The sequence below is a fragment of the Capricornis sumatraensis genome, chromosome 11 (assembly GCF_032405125.1).
Source record: "Capricornis sumatraensis isolate serow.1 chromosome 11, serow.2, whole genome shotgun sequence".
NCBI classification, from domain to species: Eukaryota; Metazoa; Chordata; class Mammalia; order Artiodactyla; family Bovidae; genus Capricornis; species Capricornis sumatraensis.
The window spans coordinates 59,003,147-59,027,686 of NC_091079.1; the positions used below are offsets into that span (position 1 = coordinate 59,003,147).

The 24,540-nt window shown below is 38.6% G+C and overlaps 1 protein-coding gene across 2 annotated transcripts in view; it reads left to right on the plus strand.

Moving 5' to 3' along the window:
* The first annotated feature begins 13,287 nt into the window (after positions 1-13,287).
* ZFHX4 (zinc finger homeobox 4) overlaps positions 13,288-24,540 on the plus strand; it is a 185,487-nt gene continuing 174,234 nt past the window's right edge. Inside the window, exons 1-2 of one of the 2 annotated variants that reach the window (XM_068983986.1) lie at positions 13,288-15,877; positions 16,741-17,243. In XM_068983986.1, coding sequence (XP_068840087.1) covers positions 13,288-15,877; positions 16,741-17,243 — 3,093 coding nt within the window. The remainder of the gene's footprint in view (positions 15,878-16,740; positions 17,244-24,540) is intronic. The other variant, XM_068983987.1, reaches the window with a different exon arrangement.

Genomic DNA, 24,540 nt, shown 5'->3' on the forward strand with positions numbered 1-24,540 from the left:
AACTATATAGGTTACTTAAAAAGGGGTTTGTTCTGTGAATGAAGGCAAAGCTGGTGAAAATGGGGAAGAAAAGAAAAGGAAAATGGGCCATGGTAATCCAACAGTGATGCTGTCTCCTCTGAGAGACTGAATTCTCACTTACTGAAAAGGAGACCAGTAGAATCTGGAGGGCCTCTAACCAGTGTGACTGGAAGCATATTTTTGCATGACGTAGGAGGTTAGCCTAGGTACTTTGAATGGGCAAGATGAGTCTATGATTCATAAAAATACTGATGATCTCAGTGACTTAAAGTGTATTCTTAATAACTATGAACATGGTGTGAAGAAGAAAGAGGTTTCTCTTTTGTGGAGGGAAAGTAAATGAAGACAATGCTGTGATGTTTTAGAGGCAGCATAGTGTACAGAAAAAAATGACACTTAGTTTAAAACCAGACATTCTTTTGACTGTTTACTTTGGATTCCTTTTTTTCTTTTTAAATGAGACTGTTTATTTTAACTTAAATCTTAGGTATTTTAAAATCTACTCCATTTTTTGACAACTCTGTGACCAATAGAGGTCTTTTTAGATCTATAAGACCCTTGGGTTAAATTCTTGTTATAGATGACCTTATCTAAGTTATTTAATCTCTTTGAGCCTCAGATACCTCGTTTGTATTTCAGAGTTGCTGGAGAGCTTACCTAAAACTAATGTGTTGTGAACATAAAAGGAAGTGAATGTATACAGGGCTGATACCTTATATTTCCCTTTTCATTATTTTCAATAGTTGGTTTTACTATATGCTCTCCTGAAGGGCATTTGATGCAGCAAATCTACATAGACCTTTTGAGTAGAGATGCCGCCTCTATTTTTTTTTTTAGTTTAAAAAATTTTTATTTATTTATTTTAATTGGAAGATAATTATAATATTGTGATGGCTTTTACCATACATAAACATGAATCAGCCATAGGTATACATGTGTCCCCACAGGGAGGGAGATAGAAATTAAGCAAGGAGGATGCCTAAGGGGTAGGGCCAAAGGGTAGTCTCCTTATGTTTTCTCATTGGTGGATACCTTGATGATATCTAGGTGGCTATTTCTCCACCTTATTATCTGCTCCTCCTTTGTCACAAGTTGCTTTGGTTATGAGGGGCTTCTAGATGTTTTCAGTGCATTTCTGGGGTCTTTTTATAAGAAGCAAATTAGAATAGAAATAGTATTTAAATAATTCAAACCTTAGTCTATCTACAGGAACTCAAGATTCCAGACTGTCCATTATATTCAATAATAGAAGAGACTACAAAGCTTATTTCAGAGTTGAAGTTGACCCTTCCTGTTTGTAAGTCTTTGAATTAAAGGCTTTTCCAAAGCTACATTAGGTGTCATAGAATCCCTTTCTATATGCTTGATGTTATGATATTTTAATGTGCCATGAAAGAAGAATAAATGCTGTTTACCTGGCACCATGCTGACCAAAATTTATACCGACCTAGAGAAAAGATCCAGTTGTTAATAACCCAGGGATATTATTGAACCCTTAAATTTTCTTGTAGGGATTTTATAGCGAAGTTATGAGTCTTCTCTTGGCTTATCTCGTGAAGATCACAGTCCTTTATCTTTCCATAGGACTGAATTACTCAGAGGAGGACTACCCATGTTCAAATAAGACTCATGATAAGGTTTAATAAATTTATAAAGACAATTTTTCACCCTCAACCAAAATATATTTCTCTTATTATTTTTCTTTTTGATTTTTAAATTCATAATAATTTCCCACTGTGATACATTTAAGATACACACTTAAATTATTGTTTATATTTTTATGGGAAATATAAGTGTATTTTAGATAACAATTTTCCAGATTTGAGTTTGAAATTTGCTTGACATTTATAAATAGTTAGTTAACAATCTTTGCTCAAGCTTTTCTTAAAAAATAAAAGTGTGTGCCTTGCCTGTGTTCTGCTTATTTATAAGTGGCCCTGGACTTGGCAGTTCATTTGAAGCCCATTTATTTAAGGCTAAGCATTGATTGAATACTGATAAAGTAAGGATATATTTCATTGGAAGAAAATAATTAGCATCTTAGCATTTTTCAGAATGTACTTGTTTAAGCTTCTTCTCAAACAAATTTCAGCCTTCATGAGGGCAGCACCCATATCTGTATAGTCACTGTATTCACAGTAATGGACACTATTGGCAAATTCTTGGTAAATATCTTCAATAATATATGAAAAAAATAGATGAGTGTTAATTACAAACATAAATAGAATACTTCAGTTTACTATACTACTGGAATCTGCCTCTCCTCTTGAAATCTAGTTGTTGGGGAGAAAAATGCAACCTTAAAAACATCTGGGTCTGTCTTGGAAAATTCCATAGGGAAAACTATCTTTCAGCATAATCTAAACGGGTTTTTATATTAGAACCATAGATTGTTGCAGTCAGAAGGCATACAGCACAATCCCCTTGTTTAACCCATAATGAAACTGTAGCTCAGAGAAGTTTCTGGGAACCATCACACAACTACAGGGCACAGCCAATGAGAATCCAATGTCTGTGTGATTGTGTATGCATTCCCTTTCACAAATCGTTGAACATTTTTTACCTCTGTTGGCTCAAGTCCTCCCATATCCAGAGAGTCTATAATATTGGGAATAACTTTTGTGATGCTGGAGATATTTTCATTTGTGGAATTCTTCCAAGCAAGGGAAGATTTTCAGTTGGTCCAGTTTCTATGATGACCACAGGGCCAGCTGACTGCCCTGGGATTGGAAAGCTTAACCGCTTGAGATAGGACAAGAATTGCCTGAAAGGTGACAACTTGCAGGAAAAATAGGGTGGGCCATTTCATTCTTGAAATGAGGCAGGGTGCAGATTAGGAATCGTTGTGGTTTGCCAGAAGTTGCTGGTCCTAGAAGCCTATTTAAGTGCTCACTGTCAACAAGGAAATCATGGGCAGCACTTAAAGTGGCTCACCTCTGATTTATTCATAAACCTCACACGAGCACTTGGCTTTGTTCTTGCTCTAGTAAGGGGGACTGATGCCAATAAGCACTGGAATAAAGAGCTCCTTGCATGGTCCAATAGTGAATAGCACTTTACCTCAAAGCCTGACCTCCTTTCCCAAGGTCTGTTATACCGTAGTCGACTCTGATTGGCTGTGTGTCTTCCGCTGAATTGAGAGAAGAGGTTATAACAAGCATCGACTCTGTAAACGCCATAGTATACATAACAAGACTTGTGTAACTGGAACTTGGGTTCTAACTTAACCTAAAGGTTGTGGCATTCACGCTCAATGGAAAAGCTTCCTTTGCCCCGCTTTTTAAAGCTTGAAGAGTTTCACATTGAATAATGGTCAGAAAAAGATTGCTTCTTTCTAATTGAAGAAGACAATGACCTCGGAGGGAAATGGGTTTTGACAATCCCTTTCTCCATTAAAATGAATTTAGAGAGATTTGATAACGTAGGGAATTAAGGGTTCGAGAGTAAAATCCACCCTACACGGGGATAGAAACAAAGAAATGGGCTTGTGGATTGATTAGCCGTTTTTATCTGAGAAGCTTCATTTATTTATTTATTTTTTGTGCCACTTCACAGATCATGCTCCAGCTGCCCATGGGAGGGGAAGGGGCCTTTAAGAGACAGTCCACTGGCTAGTTTGCTAGGGCAGAGGTTGAGTTGGGTTACTTAAATCCTCAGAGCAACATGCTAGTCTTTCCCCCCCTCCCCCCCTTCCCTGATCCTGTCCACTTTGGCTTCTCTTTTCCTCCTTTTGATGAAGTTGGTCTCTACTCCTTGAAGTACATATATTTACACAAAAATTTCCTCAAATTTTCACAACACATTAACCTAGAAGAGCCATATTAGGAGATGGTGATGAGAGTTAATGATATATCTTTAGATAAAGCCTTCCTCCCGTGCAATCACATCAGAGTCATCAGCTCATTTGTCATGGCTGAAGTGAAAATGTCAGGACCAATGAGTGTATGAGTGCTGAAGGGGGCGAAAGGGCTTTGGGAGAAAGACATTTTTGTGCTGGGAGTTGGCCATGGCTTAGATTTAGCTCCAGGGAAATACTGGGATTAGCCAACACTGTGTACAAATCCTTAGCATAACAGAATTAGTTGGGAAAATGGAGAGGTGGGGGTCATGAGGATGGGCATAATTCTGGAGACATGCTCTAGGCTGCAGGCCAGAAACTACGGTAAAGAATGAGGTGGTTTATTAAAAGTATTTTTAGGCATGTGTTGTATGCAGTCTCACTGAATCCAGTAAGAGTGAAGTGGTAGATTTGAATGGCATCAAGGGAAGATCTGCCATAATGTTCACTAAATATGTATATATGACTTTTTCTTTTTTTTTTTTTTTTTTAAATTGGCAGGTAATTGCTTTACAATGTTGTGGTGATCTCTGTTGTAAATTAATGTGAATCAGTCATAATTATACATACATACATATATATACATATATATATATCTCCATCCCCTCCTGCTTGGGCCTCCCTCCCTCTTGGCTTTTGTTTTAAATTTAGCTGTATTTAAATAATTTTGACCCTAACATTTAAAGATAATATTCATGCATAAAATAGTTTTGACAGTACCTTAAGAGCGAAAGTTAATAATTTAAATAACAGTAATTATGGTGAAATACTTGTTGTATTGTAGGGTAGAAAGAAAACCTAGAGGCTAAACTTTCTTTACACAGACTTCACTCTGAAACTTTAATTGAAAAGTAACTGATTTTCTCTAGCTACAGAAGTTCTTATCTTTGATAGGCCAGTACTAGCAGATTTATTTCATTTTGGATCCAGTGAACTGTTCTCTTTCAGATAATGTACCCATACAACCCTTTCTTGTTTAATTCTATTGATTTACAGTGTTAAAGTGAAATAATCTGATACCTGTTTCCTGCCCTTTGAGTATTTGTCGTCAAAGAGGCTGATTATTTTTTTTCCCCCAGCTCTTTAGCAGTTTTAAATGTATAATTATCATTGCATGTCATTTGATAGCTGCACTAATTGCTGCCAACTATTGTCTGTTTGCACTTAATGCTGAAACCTGATCAACATCCTGCTTTGGTTGATGTTTGGTGGTAAACTTTAATTAACTCTTATTGCATTGGAGAAGAGTTCAGGCTTGGTGCTAACTAATCATTTACCTTCATTATGTCCTGACAGCTCCACTTGTTCTTGGTCCTAATAGATACACCAGTCAGTAAATAAACCTGCAAACCTCATGCCTTGTAGTTGGTCCATACTGATATTTTGCTACTAAAAGTATAAGATAATTGGGCCCATATAATTATTTAGTTAGTTTAGTATCTCTAGTTCTGCAGACACTAATCTTAATTGCTTCTTTCATGCTGGACAATTTCATCTTAATAGAAACTGTAGATTTGAGATAACATTATTCCTTCAACATGGTTTCTATGAACATGCATCTTTTGAATCAATACAATTAAGCTTGTCTCCTGTTGGAATTCTTGTCATTATTTTTCCTGAAATACTTTTCCTGTAATGATATTGAAGTTAAAGTAATCAGGTTACCAGCAGATCATGTAAAATTCAACTCAAAATTGCTGGCTGCTTGATTTTAATTTGTCTGACATCAAGTTTGTTTGAAAAGGGATAATATGTGGGTAAACCAAGGAGCTTATAATTATGGCTGACGTTTGTTTGTTTATAATGAAATCTAATTAAAGTTCATACATTTAAAACACAAAAGTTAATTACTGAATTGCTCACTTCACTTATGGACAGCAGTCAAATTAACTTTCAGGCCAAAAAAGAAGAAAAACACCCCACACACATACACAGAAAGCAAACAAAAGGCTCTTCATAATAGAAATAAAATAACCAACCAATCTGAGTGATCAAACATAAATTTGCCAATATTTCATCCAGAAGAAACCTGGCATTCCACTTAGGTTCTCTATTATGTTAGCCCTAATGTGGTTTTTAATATAACATGATTTAAAATATCTACATGGGATATAAAAAGAGACTGTATTTGATAGATTAAGAGTCTTGGATAGTAAGAGGCACTGGTAGTGATTTAAGAAATTACACATATAACTTTCTTCATTAAAACTATTTTGAAATCATGTGAAATCATTGAAACCACTGCTCAGGGAATAGGAATGTTTGCTGGAATACCTGACTTGTGATTAATTTTATGAAGATAATTATGGTAGGTTTAGCCTGCAAGGAATGACATTTTTCAAAAAAAGATTGTGCTTACACTACTACACTGCTGTTATGTTGGTTATGAGATCATATTGATGGGAATCATGAAATGCAAATAACTAAGCAGTTGTTTTCTCCTTTAAATATTTAGTTGTCAGTATTTAATAATGAATTTTGTATCTTAATAGACAAAACAGAAAAAAAATGCATGTATATATAAGGATATATTGTCTTCACGTTGTATATGAGAAAAATGTATTGTGGAATTGCTTTCACTAGTCTGGTAAATCTGAAGTCAGATATTCTATAGTTATAATTACGTTAATGAAACCAATTAAGATAAAATTTTTAAATGTCCCTATGCGACAATGTAAAAGCATCATCAATTAAATACTTAAACTGGGTGTATGCCAGAGAGATTAGTCCATTACATTTTAAAGACTAGAAATATAAACATATACAAAACATGGCAAATATTATTTATAAATTTCTAAAACTAATTGATCCAGTACATGTTTTCCCAAGGAAAACTAAACGGTTCCATGTTTAAACTTTCCATTTCAAAGTTTTATTTACTTGAAATTTCAATTATAGTTGGGATTGAGGAACAGAGACTTGAGAGGGGAAAATGATTCTGTCTATTATTGAGATGTTTTGTAAAACTGATTATAATTTACATAACCTTTTAGTATTTCCAGAGAGTATATTTATACGTGTTTTAATATAAAAGTCATTGATTGATTTGTAGATTAATATTTATTTAGGGAAGAAAAATTAAAAGGCTCATAGAGTCATTTAACTCTAATCCAACTTTCCATAGATGAGACAAAGGGAAGATGATTAATACTTAAGTATATGGTTGGGTGATGGCATTCAGAGGTATCTTTCTCTACTGTAAAGAAAGCAAAAAAAAAAGTCAGTATATTCTCACAGTATTGGCAAACAACAGCTTTCTAGTAATGCTTTAGCTGATTAGGACATCCTTACTCTTTAATGAAGCAATCACTACAAAGCCCCAATGTCAGCTGGAATACTAGCAAAACAGTATCAAAGAAGAATCAGAAAGAGGCACTGAACGTAATTACAGTTCATGTCCTTGTCTCACACCAATGCTAACTATTCATTTTCAATTAGAATGAATAAGAAAATTAGAAATCAACTAGATTGGTTAAAAGGACCAAAGTTTGTTTACAGAGGACAGCTAAAGTATTAGGTCCATCTTGCTCACTGATTATGAAATTTTCCTGAAGCAAACAAATAAAATGAGTCATATAATGGTGTAATTTGGTTAAGGAGAGATTATTGATTTCTCTCTAAGGAAAGTAGCTGGAGTTTGATTAAAGTCACGAAGAAAACTGAGGAAAATTCCTATTTCCCACAACTAATCAAATTAAGAACTATCAGAACCATTGGCAAGGGGTACTTTTCCTCTTCAGTTCTCCAACACATGTGTTTAATGATTTGTGATTGTCATATAAAGTCCACAGAGGTTTAGAGATGAGAGAGAGAATGTGGGAAGATGAGATGGGGAACATAGGAAGAAAAAGAAAAAACAAGAAACAGAAATATCAATTCTAAGCGTCCTGTTTATGAGAAGGAAATAAATCTGTGTTGAATAGCTGATTTAGGTTTTAATGAGAAGAAAGAGGAAAACGGGGACTTCGTTGACTTACACACTCATGTTTGTCTTTGTCAACTTTCCCTCTTTAAAACTCTGCCTGGCTTAGGTGCTTACTATATTTGGTTACATCCTTCTATTCAAACTTAATTACCTTCTCCCCTTTGTCGTGACATGGGTGGAAAGTTTTTGCCGTGTCAGGAGAGGTCGTCACACATTCTTTTGCAGTTCTGTTCATTAATTCCTTCTTGCAGAAGCATTTTCTCTCGTGCTGGGAAGGTAGAAGTGTGTAACAGAAGAGCCCTGAAACATCAGCAGGAAGCTCTAAGCTGGTTAATGCAGTATAATTGTCTGGACATAGACTGGTCTTTGTTTGTGTGGTTCACTCCGAATCAGCTGTAATTAACTCCAGAGTGTTTCCAGATTGCCAGCAAAGAAAAATTACAGCTTTTCTGTTTTAAATTGTAAAGCTCACAAACATTAACTATGCAGATTGCTTTTACTTTGATATATTTCTATCCTGCAAGAAAAAACAATAACAAAAAAAGCTTATTTGCCCCTCCCCCACCTCTAAAAATGTGCTTTTGTTAAGTTATGTGATTTAGTGTCTATTGGAACATAATGGCCCCTTAAGAGTTGGGTTTGAAATCTTTTTATTTAGTATTTTCAATCCTTTGACATCCTTGCATTTGCCTCCCTTCTTGCTAATGTTTTAATACTGAAATGGGAAAGAAGTTATGCAGTCTTTTATGAAATACTAAACAGATCCAAAAATAAGCAAATTGCAGAGAAAGCTGAGTAAAGAAAAGCACCAGCAACTGACTTAAAAGACTGAGATCAAAGATGCATTCTGATGTAACTGATGCTTCTACACAGGTACTTTACCTGTATTTTTGATATATCAAAAGCCAGACTGTGAGAAAAGGCCAATTTCACTACTCTCTCATCTTGGTCAGCACACCACACCCTTCTAAAAGCTTCTGTACAGTAGTTTGTAATTATGAATTCCAACATGGGTAAAAATGAGGTAGCAGTGTGAGCTAATACAGCCCAAGACACAAAAGATCTGTCAGCAAATGATGCAAAAAAGAAAAAAATCCAGCCAAAAATCTTTTTTTTTTTTCTTTCTTCTGAATTTAACAATAAGGAATTTAAGCTTCAATGTGGCTTTAGCGAGCGAAGAAAAGAAGCTCTTGGTGTCTGCATAATACCACTTTGATGGATTTTTTTCATCAGCTCTCTGAACGTGGCAACAAATAAACAAGTATAATTATACTTGTGAAGGTCTATTCATTGCTTTGTCAGCATTAGATATATGTGCCGTTTTCACACTGCGCCTCTCTTTTGTCTTTGGCTAACTCACTATGACATATTGATAGAGGATTTGGATTGGGGAAAAGGCCACAGCAGAGACAGTGATGACCTTTTGGAAACTTGATATAATTCAAGGATTTTTATTTATTTCATATATACATATATATATATATATACATTTTTAGGATTTGTGACTTGTTACCGAATTCCCTTTTACGTGACCAACTTTTAACCCGTTCAAAATGAAATAAAGACTCCAAGTATCACGACATGGCAAAGAGCGGATGAGAATAAAAACAATAGGCAAAAGGGCACAGTGGTCTGTCTTCTTTCCCAGCACTTTGCTGAGTGGCTAACCTAGCATTCCTTTCCCATTATTCTGTCCTCTTGATCAGATCACGTTCTTTTTAATCATTTCACAAACACTGTCTCACTGTGTCACCAAGGAGGGCTGGGACAATCAATTAAAAAACAGAGGTAAAACTGGCCTCTCTGATTTTGGGTTCTAATGGGAGCCCTGCCTTCTGAATGCAGAGGAATTTGCCTATTGTTCAGAAAGCACCCTCTTTCATTAGCAAGGCTCCTCATAGGTGGGTTTGGTCATTTAGTAGAGCAGAGTTTAGGCAGAAGTGACTGTAGGATGACAGTAAGGCAGAATGAGCCATAAAAGTTCCTTTCTGCATGTTGTCCATTAGTTCCCAAAAAGGGATTTACATGATCAAAGTCACTGATCTTGTGAATTGCTGAGAATACCCAAAACTGCGTACATGTATTCTAGAGACCAGCTAGTATGTATTGTTCTGAATTTAGCATTAAAATTGTATCAGGTTTTCTCTTTGAGATTTCTTGAGGACTTGGGTGATTTTTTTTTTTTTTTTTTTTAGTAGAATGTTTGGTAGTAGAGAATAGTAATTGGTGAAGACTAAATAGATAACAGTTTAACAGGTGAAGCAATTTTTATAGTGCATCTACTTGTTATAAAGTTATTTTGGAATGAATACTCTGGTATAAGTTAGATGGTTGTCTTTGTGGTCTTTTAACTGGAACTTATAAACTTTAGTGTAAATTTCCTAAATAGGTCACGTTGTTAAAAGAAAGATCTTGTCTGACGCTGGTGACAGTGAAATCACTTAGCATCATCTCTAGTGTCTTGGTACATATTGATCTGAACAACTTTTTAACTGCACAAACTAAAGTGATTCCATCAAAATATGCTGGTAAACATGGTCATAGTATATAACTACAAATGTAAAAATCAGGTCATCTACTACTAGCTCTATCAATTCAGATAGTTTTGTTACTGTTGCTTTTGGAATGAAATATAAATTTGTAGAGAATATTTACTATTTTGATTGTAGAGAAGACTTACTAGTTTCTGATTAATGTGTAGTTTATGAGAACTTGATAAGCAATTTTGTGTAAAGTTATGTGGGAGTGCTGTAACAGAGTATGTCCTACCACATGGCTTTGTCCTGTGATTGATTCTGTAGTATAGTTTCCATAATTTTGGTCTCATATCAATAAAGTCCTTTTTGATAGTTACTCCTGATCCTATGAAGATAAAATAAAAAGGTAGGATCTATTAATACTTCATATAGAGAGACACTGATGATACATTGCAGAATCCATTTGGCATCTGGACAAAATTATGAACTGTGCGTTAAACACGACTCATTTGAGGTGCATTTAGCATTGTGTCATAATTTTAGTAAGTGTTTTTGTCAGCTGAGAACTGTTGTAAGGTAGGGTATAGGTAAAACAGGAATTACATAAGAAGAATAGCTCAGAAACTCCTTTATAAAGCTGTAAATTGTTTGAGAACTTTTCTCACTCTTGTAATTAAGGTGAATAATCTTCCACATAGCTGCCTAAGTCATCATAGGAAAGAAAGAGAGAAAAAAAAAAAAAAAAGCTACTTTGAGTCCTAGAACTTGATATTTTTATCTAGGATCATTAGTTCAGTGTTATCACTTTGCTCCCCCTCCAAACCTCCAGTTTCTCCCTGCCTTCCTCATTCCTTTTAGTCTGGCATGGGACTTTATTTTAGACATTTTGGCTACCTTCAGTGTTTATACATGGTGCAGATTTGGTAAATGCAATGGTAAATATGAATGTTTGTGGACTAATTAGAGAATTATTAGGTTTTCATGCTTATGGTGATTTATCAGATTATTTCAGAGGATTTTAAAAGCTGCATGCATGCCATGAAGATAATTAACCTGGAGCGCCTCAATAATTAAAATTACACACCACGCTTTGTGATGTTTGATTCGTGTGCAATTAGAATGTCATTTTAACCATCTTAGATACCAAAATGAATTTTGATTTCATTTTCAATCTGTGCAGCTCTTTTGATATATTTGAAACTGAACACTTCCTCTCTGATTTAGCTGGCAAGATGAAATCTGATTACAGTAAAGAGAGTATTAAGAAGTTATTCTTCATACTTAATATGCCACTGACCTCCAATGATGTCTTTCTTCTAGAAGAACTTTTAAAAAGTAATTTCTAAAATGCTTAGTAATATTGGTGAGCCCAGGGTTTTGTTTCCTTCTTAGTTCTCTGCCCCTGCGAAGTCTATGTAATAGATTATAGGGGTGGGAGGGAAGTCCATAGTGAATCACTGTGTGTCCATCCTGCCCAGTGTAATAACTAATGCAGTATAGCCATGTCAGAGGAGCCTGGCTGGCTACAGTCCATAGGGTCACAAAGAGTTGGATACAACCAAAGTGACTTATCATGCATACATGCATATAGTCATGTCCGCCTTCCTCATTTCAGAAATCATCAAGATACCTGAATGTATTGATACATCTATGTGAGAGGGCTATTTGCCTTGAAGTTCTGGGTCCCTTCAGTTTTGAGATTTGAAAGAAGATGGCTTACCTTTTTGATAAATCAAGGCAGTGCCTATTCTGCAGACTGAAAAGAAGCACTAAACTTTCAGACCACTCAACTCTTGTGTACAGTGCCATCATTCTGCAAATGGAGAGATGTGCAGGGATTCAGAGACATGTCAGCCCTAATCAGGCTGCTATGCCAGTAGCTGAGGTTTGCAGGTACACACCACAAGTGGGCATACACACTCCTGGTACCTTCCCCTGCTACCTGAAATTGATACGGCTTTTATGAGACCAAGTGCTTCTTGGTCTCAACAAAGGGAGTTTACAGTCTAAGATGCTTGCCTGGGGGAAAAAAAAAAAAATGATGGAAGTATTTTCATCAGATGTGCTTGCATGTGATTTGTTAAGCCAAGGGAGATGTTGATTGAGGCCGTGGCTGAAAGATGGGCGACTCAACCAGGATTGATAACATCAAAATCGTATCTGGAACGGTGTTCATTATGTATTGCAGTAGGGAAAAAAATTGAAAAAGCAGAGTGAATACAGTTGTCCCCTAGGATGGGAGGAACGGTTGCAGTAAATATTAATTTCTGTTTTGGTGCCCATTGAGGTGACCGAAGTGTGGGAGAGAATTGTGATTGGTGCTTAATCAGGGCCAGCCAGATACCTGCTGAGAGCTTTCACACAAGGAAGATTTGTAGTAAGCTGATTTACTGGCAAAATGAAAACCAGAGAAGAGTTTGGTCTGTGCCGCCTGTGACTGTAATATTTCTAATTTTAAGGTTCCTTTATGGTTTGTCTCCCTCCCACCCTTATATCCTCGCCCCCCCCCACTTCCCCTTACCCCCCACTTCTACTCACTGCCTGATAAAGTTAAAGGTAAATTTTAAATTACAAGTTATTTGTGTTGTCTTTTTATTCCTGCTGTCGTCTATGAAAGCCATTTACATTTCTATTAGAGTAAAGGGGGTTTTAAAGCTTTTACATATATTATATCCATTTTCAGAAAACAGGAATGAAAAAAATATACAGCTTACTGATACGAATTTTAGATTTGTGATGAATGCTCAGGGTGATTTCAAAAACACTCCGGATGTCTAGGCATGTCTGTGATAGCTATCTACATTATTTTGCTACATTTATACAAAGTCTGTCTGTGATAGATAGGTACACTGGTTTTAAGTTTTCCCCCTCACCTTTTTAGATAGTCAAGTTTACAGCAGCTGTAAATTAGTGATGGGCTATTAGTGAGCTGTGTCATTATTTAATAAAAATGGCTCCTCTCACCTTATTTTTTATCCAGGTCCCTGACAGGCTGGATGAAATGAGATCCCCATGTAGCAATTGCCATGGAAACCTGTGACTCCCCTCCTATCTCAAGGCAGGAAAATGGGCAGAGCACATCAAAGCTATGCGGAACGGCACAACTTGATAATGAGGTGCCAGAGAAAGTTGCAGGAATGGAGCCTGACAGGGCAAACAGCTCCACAGATGACAACCTGAAAACGGATGAGCGCAAAAGTGAAGTCTTGCTGGGTTTCAGTGTCGAGAATGCAGCTGCCACTCAGGTTACCTCAGCCAAGGAGATCCCGTGCAACGAATGTGCCACCTCTTTTCCCAGTTTACAGAAATACATGGAACACCACTGCCCGAATGCCCGCCTTCCCGTCCTGAAGGATGACAACGAGAGCGAGATCAGCGAGTTAGAGGATAGTGACGTGGAAAATCTCACAGGCGAGATCGTTTACCAGCCTGATGGGTCAGCTTATATAATCGAGGACTCCAAAGAAAGTGGGCAGAATGCACAGAGTGGAGCAAACAGCAAACTCTTTTCTACAGCGATGTTCCTGGACTCCCTGGCGTCTGCCGGAGAGAAGGGTGATCAGTCTGCTTCTGCGCCTCTGTCGTTCTACCCACAGATCATCAACACTTTTCATATCGCTTCATCCCTCGGGAAACCATTTACAGCCGATCAGGCTTTCCCAAATACCTCAGCACTAGCAGGAGTCGGTCCTGTGTTGCACAGTTTCCGTGTCTACGATCTCCGACACAAGAGAGAGAAAGACTATCTAACCAGTGATGGCTCAGCCAAAAACTCCTGTGTGTCCAAAGATGTCCCCAATAATGTGGACTTGTCCAAATTCGATGGTTGTGTTAGCGATGGGAAAAGGAAACCTGTTTTAATGTGTTTCTTGTGCAAGTTGTCTTTCGGTTATATCAGGTCATTTGTAACCCATGCTGTGCATGACCATCGGATGACCCTTAACGAGGAGGAGCAGAAACTCCTTAGTAACAAATGCGTCTCGGCCATAATACAGGGGATTGGCAAAGACAAAGAACCTCTTATAAGCTTTCTGGAACCAAAAAAATCCACTTCTGTTTATCCCCATTTTTCTACTACAAACCTCATAGGACCCGACCCAACCTTCCGCGGTTTATGGAGCGCTTTTCATGTTGAAAATGGTGACTCTTTGCCGGCTGGCTTTGCCTTCTTGAAGGGGAGCCCGAGTACCCCCGGCTCCGCTGAGCAGCCGCTGGGGATCACCCAAATGCCAAAGGCTGAAGTGACTCTGGGGGGGCTGTCTAGTTTAGTAGTGAACACCCCAATTACCTCCGTCTCCCTCAGCCACTCATCGTCTGAGTCTAGCAAGATGTCAGAGAGCAAAGACCAAGAGAACAACTGTGAAAGGCCAAAAGAGAACAACGCTTTACACCCCAACGGGGAGTGTCCAGTCAAGAGCGAACCCACTGAGGCAGGAGATGAGGACGAAGAGGATGCATACTCCAATGAACTTGACGACGAGGAAGTATTAGGGGAACTCACCGATAGTATCGGTAACAAAGATTTCCCTCTCTTAAACCAAAGCATTTCTCCTTTATCATCCAGTGTGCTAAAATTCATTGAAAAGGGCCCCTCGTCCTCCTCGGCCACTGTCTCTGATGACCCAGAAAAGAAAAAACAGGCTGCCACCGTCAGGGCTGGTGGGGGTGTGTCAGGCAGCTATGGGATCAGTGGCAAGGACTTGGCAGAAGCCAGCGCAAGTAAAGAGGGTGCCCCGGCTACTCACCTGAGCGAGACAGCCCGGGGGGATGAAGACAGCTCGGCTGCACCTCACCAGCATGGCTTCACCCCGAGTGCCCCGGGTACTCCCGGGCCCGGGGGAGATGGCTCACCAGGCAGTGGCATCGAGTGTCCCAAGTGCGACACGGTTTTGGGGTCCTCGCGGTCTCTTGGGGGTCACATGACTATGATGCACTCAAGGAACTCATGCAAAACCCTCAAGTGTCCCAAATGTAACTGGCACTACAAGTATCAGCAGACTCTGGAAGCCCACATGAAGGAGAAACACCCCGAGCCGGGAGGCTCCTGTGTTTATTGTAAGACTGGACAGCCTCACCCTAGGCTCGCCCGGGGCGAGAGCTACACATGTGGCTATAAACCCTTCCGTTGTGAGGTTTGTAACTACTCTACCACTACCAAAGGTAACCTCAGTATTCATATGCAGTCGGACAAGCACCTGAACAACGTGCAGAATCTCCAAAACGGCACCGGGGAGCAGGTGTTTGGCCACTCAGCCCCAGCCCCCAACAGCAGCCTCGGTGGCTGCGGGACCCCCTCTCCATCCAAACCTAAGCAGAAACCCACCTGGCGCTGCGAGGTGTGTGATTACGAGACCAACGTGGCGAGGAACCTGCGGATTCACATGACCAGTGAGAAGCACATGCACAACATGATGCTTCTGCAACAGAACATGAAGCAGATCCAGCATAACCTGCACCTGGGCCTCGCCCCTGCTGAGGCCGAGCTGTATCAGTACTACCTGGCCCAGAACATAGGCCTGACGGGGATGAAGTTGGAGAACCCTGGCGACCCACAGCTGATGCTCAATCCATTCCAGCTGGACCCTGCCACGGCGGCCGCTCTGGCCCCGGGACTTGGTCAGTATTTACTGCTTTTCTGCATTGCTGTTAGTTTCTCATCACATTTTTGATTTGACGTGATGCACCCCGATAAAGTGGTGAGTGCCGACAAATTGGGGACAGTTTACTGGAAGGGACTTTCCCTTTCAGCTGGATAATCAAACCATTTGTGTCTTGCTTCAAACCTGAATTAACTTGAGAGAGGAAGGAGTTGAGGGACCCAGGAGAGCAGAAAAGAAGTTAGCAAACTTTGTCTGCCTGCAATAGGCTGATGAATAAATACTAATTGGCATTAATTGCCTGGCATCCTGAGCAATAGCTTCCTAGGTTTATAGCGTCAATTATGCCCTAAGATATCAAACTTGAGCTTCTGAATGGTATGCCATTATTTTTCATGAAATATTTTTGGGAAAAGATTTTCGTGTCTGTGATTGAAGATAATTAAAGGAACAGTAATACCATTACCTTATCCCAGACATTTGGCAGTAGATTACAGGCATGCATACAGTATTAGCCAAATCTCATCAAGCTTTTCGACAAATTGCGAAATAACAATTAGCGCTTGTGTAAGTTTAGCTGGGCGCTTCAATTGCAAGCACGTGACTGTTTTGTTATGGTATTGATCCACTTTCCTGCCCTCGAAAATACAAATTTCAGAATGACATCATGCCCAGTAGGAGTAATTAAAGCTATCTGATGAGGGAATTTAGAAGTTGAAAGGGATGATTGTAATTGATCCTGATTCAATCCTATTACGGCTTTTTATAGTTTAAGCTCTAGAGAAAGCACATTCCTTGTCAAGACTTTATTTTACAGATTCCTTTGTGCGCGCTGTGTTTTCCAGTCTCTATTTTTCCTTTTAATTTTTTTTTTTCCTGTAGTAAATAATGAGCTGCCGCCTGAAATCCGGCTTGCCAGTGGTCAGCTAATAGGTGATGACCTGTCCCTCCTTACTGCAGGAGAGCTGTCACCTTATATCAGTGACCCAGCGCTGAAGCTATTCCAGTGTGCTGTTTGCAACAAATTCACCTCTGACAGCCTGGAGGCCCTAAGCGTGCATGTGAGCAGCGAACGCTCTCTCCCTGAAGAGGAATGGAGGGCTGTAATTGGAGATATCTACCAGTGCAAGCTCTGTAACTACAACACTCAGCTCAAAGCCAACTTCCAGCTTCACTGCAAGACTGATAAACATATGCAGAAATATCAACTGGTGGCTCACATTAAAGAAGGGGGCAAAAGTAATGAATGGAGGCTGAAGTGCATTGCCATTGGCAACCCCGTTCACCTCAAGTGCAATGCCTGTGACTACTACACCAACAGCGTGGACAAATTACGCTTGCACACCACCAATCACAGGCACGAGGCGGCCCTGAAGCTCTACAAGGTAAGCAGTGACATCCATTTCTTTTGGCACAGAGTGGAGGAGGGAATTAACTGTTTCGGAGCTTGGAGCGCAGATCTATAAGTTAAGGAAAAAGGAGAGAGGGGGAAAAAAAAAGAAGGGCAAGAGCCACAGTCTCTGCTTCACGTTACTAAATGCAGAGTCTATTGAAATAGATGGAATTGGAGAATTTATTTAAAGGATTTGCTGTATGTCCCTTTTACACCTGTCTCTGTGGGACTGATCACTTTGCTGGTTGCCCTGAAATAACATCACTTTTCTGAGTGTTTCCACCTATAAAATAATACTCTTAAACCTCTTTTTATTGATTGATTAAAAACAACAATCCAGCAACACTCTTGGCTAAGTATGAATGGTTTCAGGGAGCAGAGGACAAAAACAGCACTGCCTTGTGAATGCATCATCTTTTGTTTGGTGACAAACAAGGATGATCCAAACATTGTGTGTGTGTGTTTTCTTGAAAGTTTCTGGTGGTACTGAGTAAAAAGACACCCTCCCTTAGGATCAGTTGAAAGTCTTCTGCTTAACTCTGTTGTTATTTTGCCTGACTTCCCAAGCTAGTAATGTTTTTATCCCATCCCCTTATGGGTGTGGCACAGGTAAAAGTGTTCATTAAATGGCAAATAACACTTTTATAGGGGAAAAAGCTTTGCAGATGTAATGAATACATGCAAGTGTTGAATCTTATTTGTCACATACCTTGACTTGACTTCTTCTGAACCCTAATTACTGGATAATTTATTTTCTGCAGTTTGTTTACTGGGTTGGCCTGGTTGTCTTGGTTCATGTACAGTGGGAACAGATTCATTTCTATGATGAATAACTTGGTAACTTATTAAAAACTTCTTTTGTCCAGAGGATATTAAAATTCAGAAAATATTGCAAACCATTAGTCACTGTAACAAGCTCTAATATGATTGTAAAATCCATTTTGCAAGTGTTATCTATTGATTTATACTAGAAATCAGTGATAACTATACTATCAGGAGTCACCCGGCGATTATGATACCTGCGACTCTTCAAATATGCTTTCAAACTATAAACAGACCACAAAAAGAGCAGAATGTGGCTCTCTGGGGCAGGTGCAGGCATTATTTATTTGGGTTGGCCTGCCACTATTTGTTTGGGCTGTTTCTTGAAGTTCAAATGCTGGATTGATGTACTGAGCGTGAAAACCTAAAGTCGTGGTGTGAGAATTTGTAACATTGTGCCTGTGATGTTGGTGCTCTGTGGATCAATAACGAAAGCATTAGATTTGGGTTACACAATTTGAGGGGAGTGCAGGCCCTCACATAAGATGGAAAACGTCTAAGTCGATGGTATTGAAAACAGAATAGAATGATTATAATTCATCGCTTTTACAGCAACAGCTGACAGCTGTTCAATTGTCAACTTTTCTTCTGTTGATACTTTATCTATTAAAACTTTTAGAATACCTGGGAGAAAAAAAAAACACATTAAGTTTGAATAAATAATAGATCTCGACCCTGGGAGCTATATAGAATATTCATGAACTGTGCTTATATTCACACAGCTCTAACACTTTAAATTAACATGTTGTGAATAGAAGATATAAATATACAAATTTTTCTGCTTTATTAATCTCATGTGGCAAGCTAAAGAAAGGTAGAGCATTCCTGCTGATTTTCTCAGGAAAGGCTATTTAGTCTCATTGCCGGACAATTATTTGCATGTGTGTATGTGCGTGTTAAGTTTATCCATGAATATGGACTGACTACCCTCACTGTCTGCAGAGCAATTTGCTAGGTGCCAGGGTTACCCTTGAAGTTCCCTTTCAGAGAGGGCTGGATTTTGTCTTTGATTGTATAACAACCAGATGAGATAGAACTTGCTTATGAATAGGTCCTTAAAGCAGAGAGAGCTTGAGATACCAGAACCAAAGGCTATATGTTCTCTCTTTTAAATTTTTATCTATTTCATTTTTGGCCGTGCTGAATCTTCATTGCCGTGTGGGCTTTGTTCTAGTTGCAGTGAGTGGGGGCTACTCTCTAGTTGCGGTGCTCAGGCTTCTCGTTGCAGTGGTTTCTCTTGTGGAATACAGGCTCTAGGGTGCTGAGAATTCAGTAGTGTGGCTCCCAGGCTCTCGAGCACAGGCTCAATAGCTGAGGCGCACAGGCTTAGTTGCTCTGCATTATATGTGGTCTTCCTGGATCAGGACTGACCCTGTGTCTCATGCACTTGCAGGCAGATCCTTTACGACTGGGCCACCTGGGAAGCCCAGCTATATATACTCTTACCTTCAAAATGTTGTGTCATATACAAATTAACTCTCCCCACCATCTTCTTTATTATCTCTTAAATAGCTAAGTGTCCTTGTGGGGTAATGTCTCCAAATGGTCAGCAAACAAATAAAAACACACTGTGAACAAGCTTACCTTGAATTAAAAAGATTAAAGAGATAAATATTGGAGCCATTGAAACTCAGTATTGGGCAGCTGGACTCTATTATTTTGCATCAGCCTTCAAAAAGCATTTATTCATTCTAGCAGTCACTAGAAAAAATTCCTCCAGAGTAGCAGTGTGTTGAGGATGACGTTTCTAAACTGATTCACAGAAACCGTGTGTCAGATCCAGAGGATTTTGAAGAGCAGTAATGAGGACATTAGCAAGCTTGGTCAGCCTGTGTAGGCAAAATAAAATTGCTCTATAAGTAACATTAATTGCTTTTAAATGAGACCCTAACAAATTGGCCTAGGCCTGGAAAAAATGATGGTTTATAATATGGTGAAAATATTAAAATTGGACTTAAAACAGTGAGCTAATGACTAGACAATAATTGCTTATATAAAATTCATTTTCATTAGGAGGTTAATTATACATCATTTTGCATTGTGAATTATTCAGACTTTAAGGGAAAGTGACAAGTAGCAGTGAAAAGACAGATAAATACATGGCTGGGAGAAAACCAGTTCTCATTGACAGCATATTGATTCATAACACTCCCAAATGTGGGGATGTGTCAGGGCAATTTGAATGGGCCACTTTACCTCTTACATGATCAACCTGAAGCAGTCTTACCTCAAAGAAGTGTGTGTCCTTATTCCAGTTTAAGGAGGTTAGAGGTTAAAGGTTAAGGGGTAGCTTAAAACATCATCTGCCTAGCTGCTTAACTTTAACCTGATCAATTTAATGAAAATCTGTTTTACAGATGTTGTTTTAATGTATTTGGCAGGATTTAAGCAGCTTTAACATTAGACGTATGCTAGTAAAAATTATTTCTTTATTTGACCAGAACAACACCTTTCCTTTCATGTTTAAGGTAGAAGGCTTGTGGGTTATGGTATTTTGGCAAAGAACCCAGAGGCAGAATGTGTTGATGATCTTTCCATATGGGCTGCAAAAAAAAAAAAAAAAAAGGAAAACCTTTATGTCTATTGCTAACGATGACTACAAAAACAAACAAAGCTGCATTCGTTTTTTTGGCAGTTCTTTTCCTTAGGATTTTTTGTAAAGGAATTTTGTTATTGTGAGGAAAAGCTTGCTCATTTCTTCAAGCAAACTTCTCTGAAACATTAGGCACTATTCAAATTTTGATCTTATTTTTCCTCCAGAAATTTGAATGATGAAGCAAAATTGGGCTAAGAAATTTAAGCAATAAATTGAAACTGCAGATTGCACTTAATCTTCTCTTTTAATGTCTGAAAGTATATTTAAAATGAGGTTAATAAGTACTGAATATATGAAGTGAAAGTGTTAGTCACTCGTTTGTGTTCGACTGTTTGTGACCCCATGGACTGTAGCCCACCAGGCTCCTCTGTCCATGAAATTCTCCAGGCAAGAATACTGGAGTGTGTGGCCATTCCCTTCTCCGAAGGATCTTCCCAACCCAGGAATCAAACCCAGGTCTTCTACATTGCAGGCAGATTGTTTACCATCTGAGCCACCAGGGAAGCCCCTGTGTGTGTGTATCTATGTCTGTATAATGCCAAAACAGTGTTCTCAGCTAACCACTTTATTAGATTTGATTATATTTTTCTAATTTCACGCCTTTGCATCCTCTACAAATTCCTGCCAATTGATATTCACATAATGAGTCCTCAATAAATATTTGTAAGATGAATAATGGACTGATGCATATATCGAGAAATGTATTAAAGAAACTACTTCCAACCCTCATTAAAAAATGCACTGCAATTTAGTCTACCCCCCTAAGTGATCCCAATCCTTTTCTAAAGTGTCCAGTAGAAAGATGTAGTGAAAACCACTGAGCACTCCTCATTCCAACTGAGAACAAACAAGACTCTGGTAATATTTCAGATTCACAGTTTACCTTATTCTTGCCTTAGAATGGCTGAAACTTTTCTGGCCAGCTGATTGGTTGACTGCCATCCTGTGCTGGGTGTGCAAATATGCTTGCCACACCTGTGCTTCAGCTGCTTTTATATGTATTTTTAAATGAGGTGTTCACAGCTTCACTGGATCAAAGTTAAAAGCTTAATTATACTAGTCTTTTTTTTTCTTCTTGCATCTGCTAGTTATGAAGGAGAATCATCTGTCTGAATTCCATAAGGCTGTTTTCATATTTGGATTTCAAATTGGCTGAGGGCAGTGAATGAATCTCCCGTCTCCATGGTGAGCAAAGGAAGACACGTGGGATTTAGTCCTATGTAACTTTTAGTGTAACAGTCCCACAAGGAACATTTTTGGAGTTTTCTCATTACCCATGTTATGGATGAAAGAATCCAGGTTAAGAACTAAAATCAAGGTGTCGGGGAGGGTCACAGAAGAGAATGCAAAAAAAAAAAAAAAAAAAAAAAAAAAAACTACATTGGGCAATGTATATGGCAAGGAAATAAAAAATGATATAATTAGCTTCACCTGCCTTTTACTTTTTTTTTTTTTAAACTGGTAGGAAATATAATAATCTGATCAGTTTGGAATTAACAAAGAATCATAAGCATTTTCATTTCAATAGGCCTGAGACCAACTTTGCAATTTAAAATCAAATATACCCGATATGTACCATTTCAATTATTGAACTGTCATTGTCCGGGTGTGATGGTAAAAGAGGTCAGGAGATTGTGTGGTACCTATTTGCGTAAAAGTCATTGTGTAAAAGGAAACTGGAATATGTGTGTGTATCTGAAAAACCAAAACAGGTTTTTCTTAATCTTATTCTAGTCATTTGTTTAGATAAAGAAAGCTGTTTTCAGAGATAAACAAAAGTTATTCTTTTCTGCTGCTAAACATTAACCTGAATATGGAAATTTTTGCACTTTTTGCATTAGTTTCATATTTCTGTTCCTTTCAAGGTTGAATTTCAGTGTGAAATTTAATTCCAGCTGCAGGATTTATTTTTTTTTTTTTTAAGTAATCACAACTCAAATTATTTTATTGTATTTTCATATAAAAAGCAAGGCAGAGGCTGAAAAAGTTCCTGTAGTAGAACAATACATGCTGGCGTAATGCTTATAACTAATAAATACACAGATCAAATAGAGATCAGCTGGTTAGCTAATAGCAACTAATAAATCACTAGTATTTTCAGATCACAATGTAATTGGCCAGACCTACTACTTCATCTACTTCTGTTTTTAAGGTTGATATTTACTGAAGCACACCATGTGTTAGAACATGGCTACTCCAGCACAAATATGGATGTTCTCACTGCATTCACAAGGCAAGAAATATATATTACAGTATGAGTTGAGAACTCTCTTTGTATTCCAGTAGGGAAAAAAGGATAAAAAATATCTGTTTATCCAAATACACACACACTCTCTCTCTCTCTCTCTCTCTCTCTCTCTCATATATATATATATATATATATATATATATATATATTTCTGTATCTATATATTAATATAGAAAGATACACACACTTATAGATACACATTGATACATGTCAATCTGTAGAAGGATGACTTTAGGCCAGGTATTCACAACTTATTACATCCATGTCAGGAGAGATAAAACAGTATTGCATGTGTGGAACTGTTACCAAACCCAAACTAAATTTAAAGAAAGCAGATCGTGTCACTGGGACTCCCTGATTTTATTTTTGACGTGTCTTTCCTTAACTGGTCCTGCCATAATCCACACATCAGGCACTCACCGTTATCCTCTTCTCTCTTTGCTGAAATCTTTACTGTTTTCTCCTACCTAGATCTTCTCTTCATGGAAATACTCTGTGTTGAGAGATCACCCATCTAATTCCCCAAAGAAAACGAGCATCCTTTTAATTAAGAGGGAAGGACACCTTTCTGTAAAAGCAGAGTAGTGCATTAAAAGGTGTAAATGACTCTCAGGTTTTTTCCCAGAGTGCATTTGGTTTTAACTGAACCACTTAATCTGGATGAATTTCTAATGTGTGAGGGGGAACCAGTTGTTGTGTCAGGTATGGGGATGTGGAGGATGGTGGCCCACCCTAACAGGTTCCTTCATCTCCCTCCTTCTAAACATACACACACACACACATCACATATCACACCCAACCTCCACCTCAGAAAAGTAGTAAAACCTGGCACTACCATTAATTTACCACAGGACCATGTCAACTCAGACTTCGGGATTTATGTTACAGTGTTTGTATAAGTTGTGCTCATTGTCTCATGTGAAGTGTAGAAAGTGTTAGTCACTCAGTAGTGTCTGTCTCTGCGACCCCATGGGCTATAGCCCACTAGCCTCCTCTGTCCATGGGATTTTCCAGGCAAGAATACTGAAGTGGGTTGCCATTTCCTTCTCCAGGGGATCTTCCTGACCCAGGGATAGAACCCATGTCTCCTGCATTTAACCCAGAGTTGTAAATCCCTATGTATCTCCCACCCTGAGATCATTTTAGGAAATGCAGACAGAGTTTATATCTCATGATGAATGTGCTCTCCCCACTAGTTTCTTTGGCTTCCATGTAATCGTCCTTGTCAGTGGAACTTGCTTAAAATCACCGAAATGCTTGCGTGGGTGCTGGGATGCCATGCAGTAAGGCGGCCAAAGTCATACGTTAAGCAGGCCTCGTGCTGCTGAAAGGGTCTTGGCCTCGGGTGGAGCGAGGAGGAGCTGGCATGTGCATAATGACTGCGATTCTGCTTCCAAAACATCTGGCCTGCCTGAGTTCTACTGGAAATGCTTTACCAAGTTTGCTTGAAGTCTGAGCCTGTGCTCAGGCTGAGTTCAATTAGACGTGGAGATTTGTTCATTATTCAGATAATTCAAGCCTTCAAAAGGCACTTCTTTCACCCCCGAATTATCAGTGTATTTCCGGAGACCTTATGGTGATATGATTTATTCAAAAGAAGAGCAACAGTTGGAGGTACAGCCC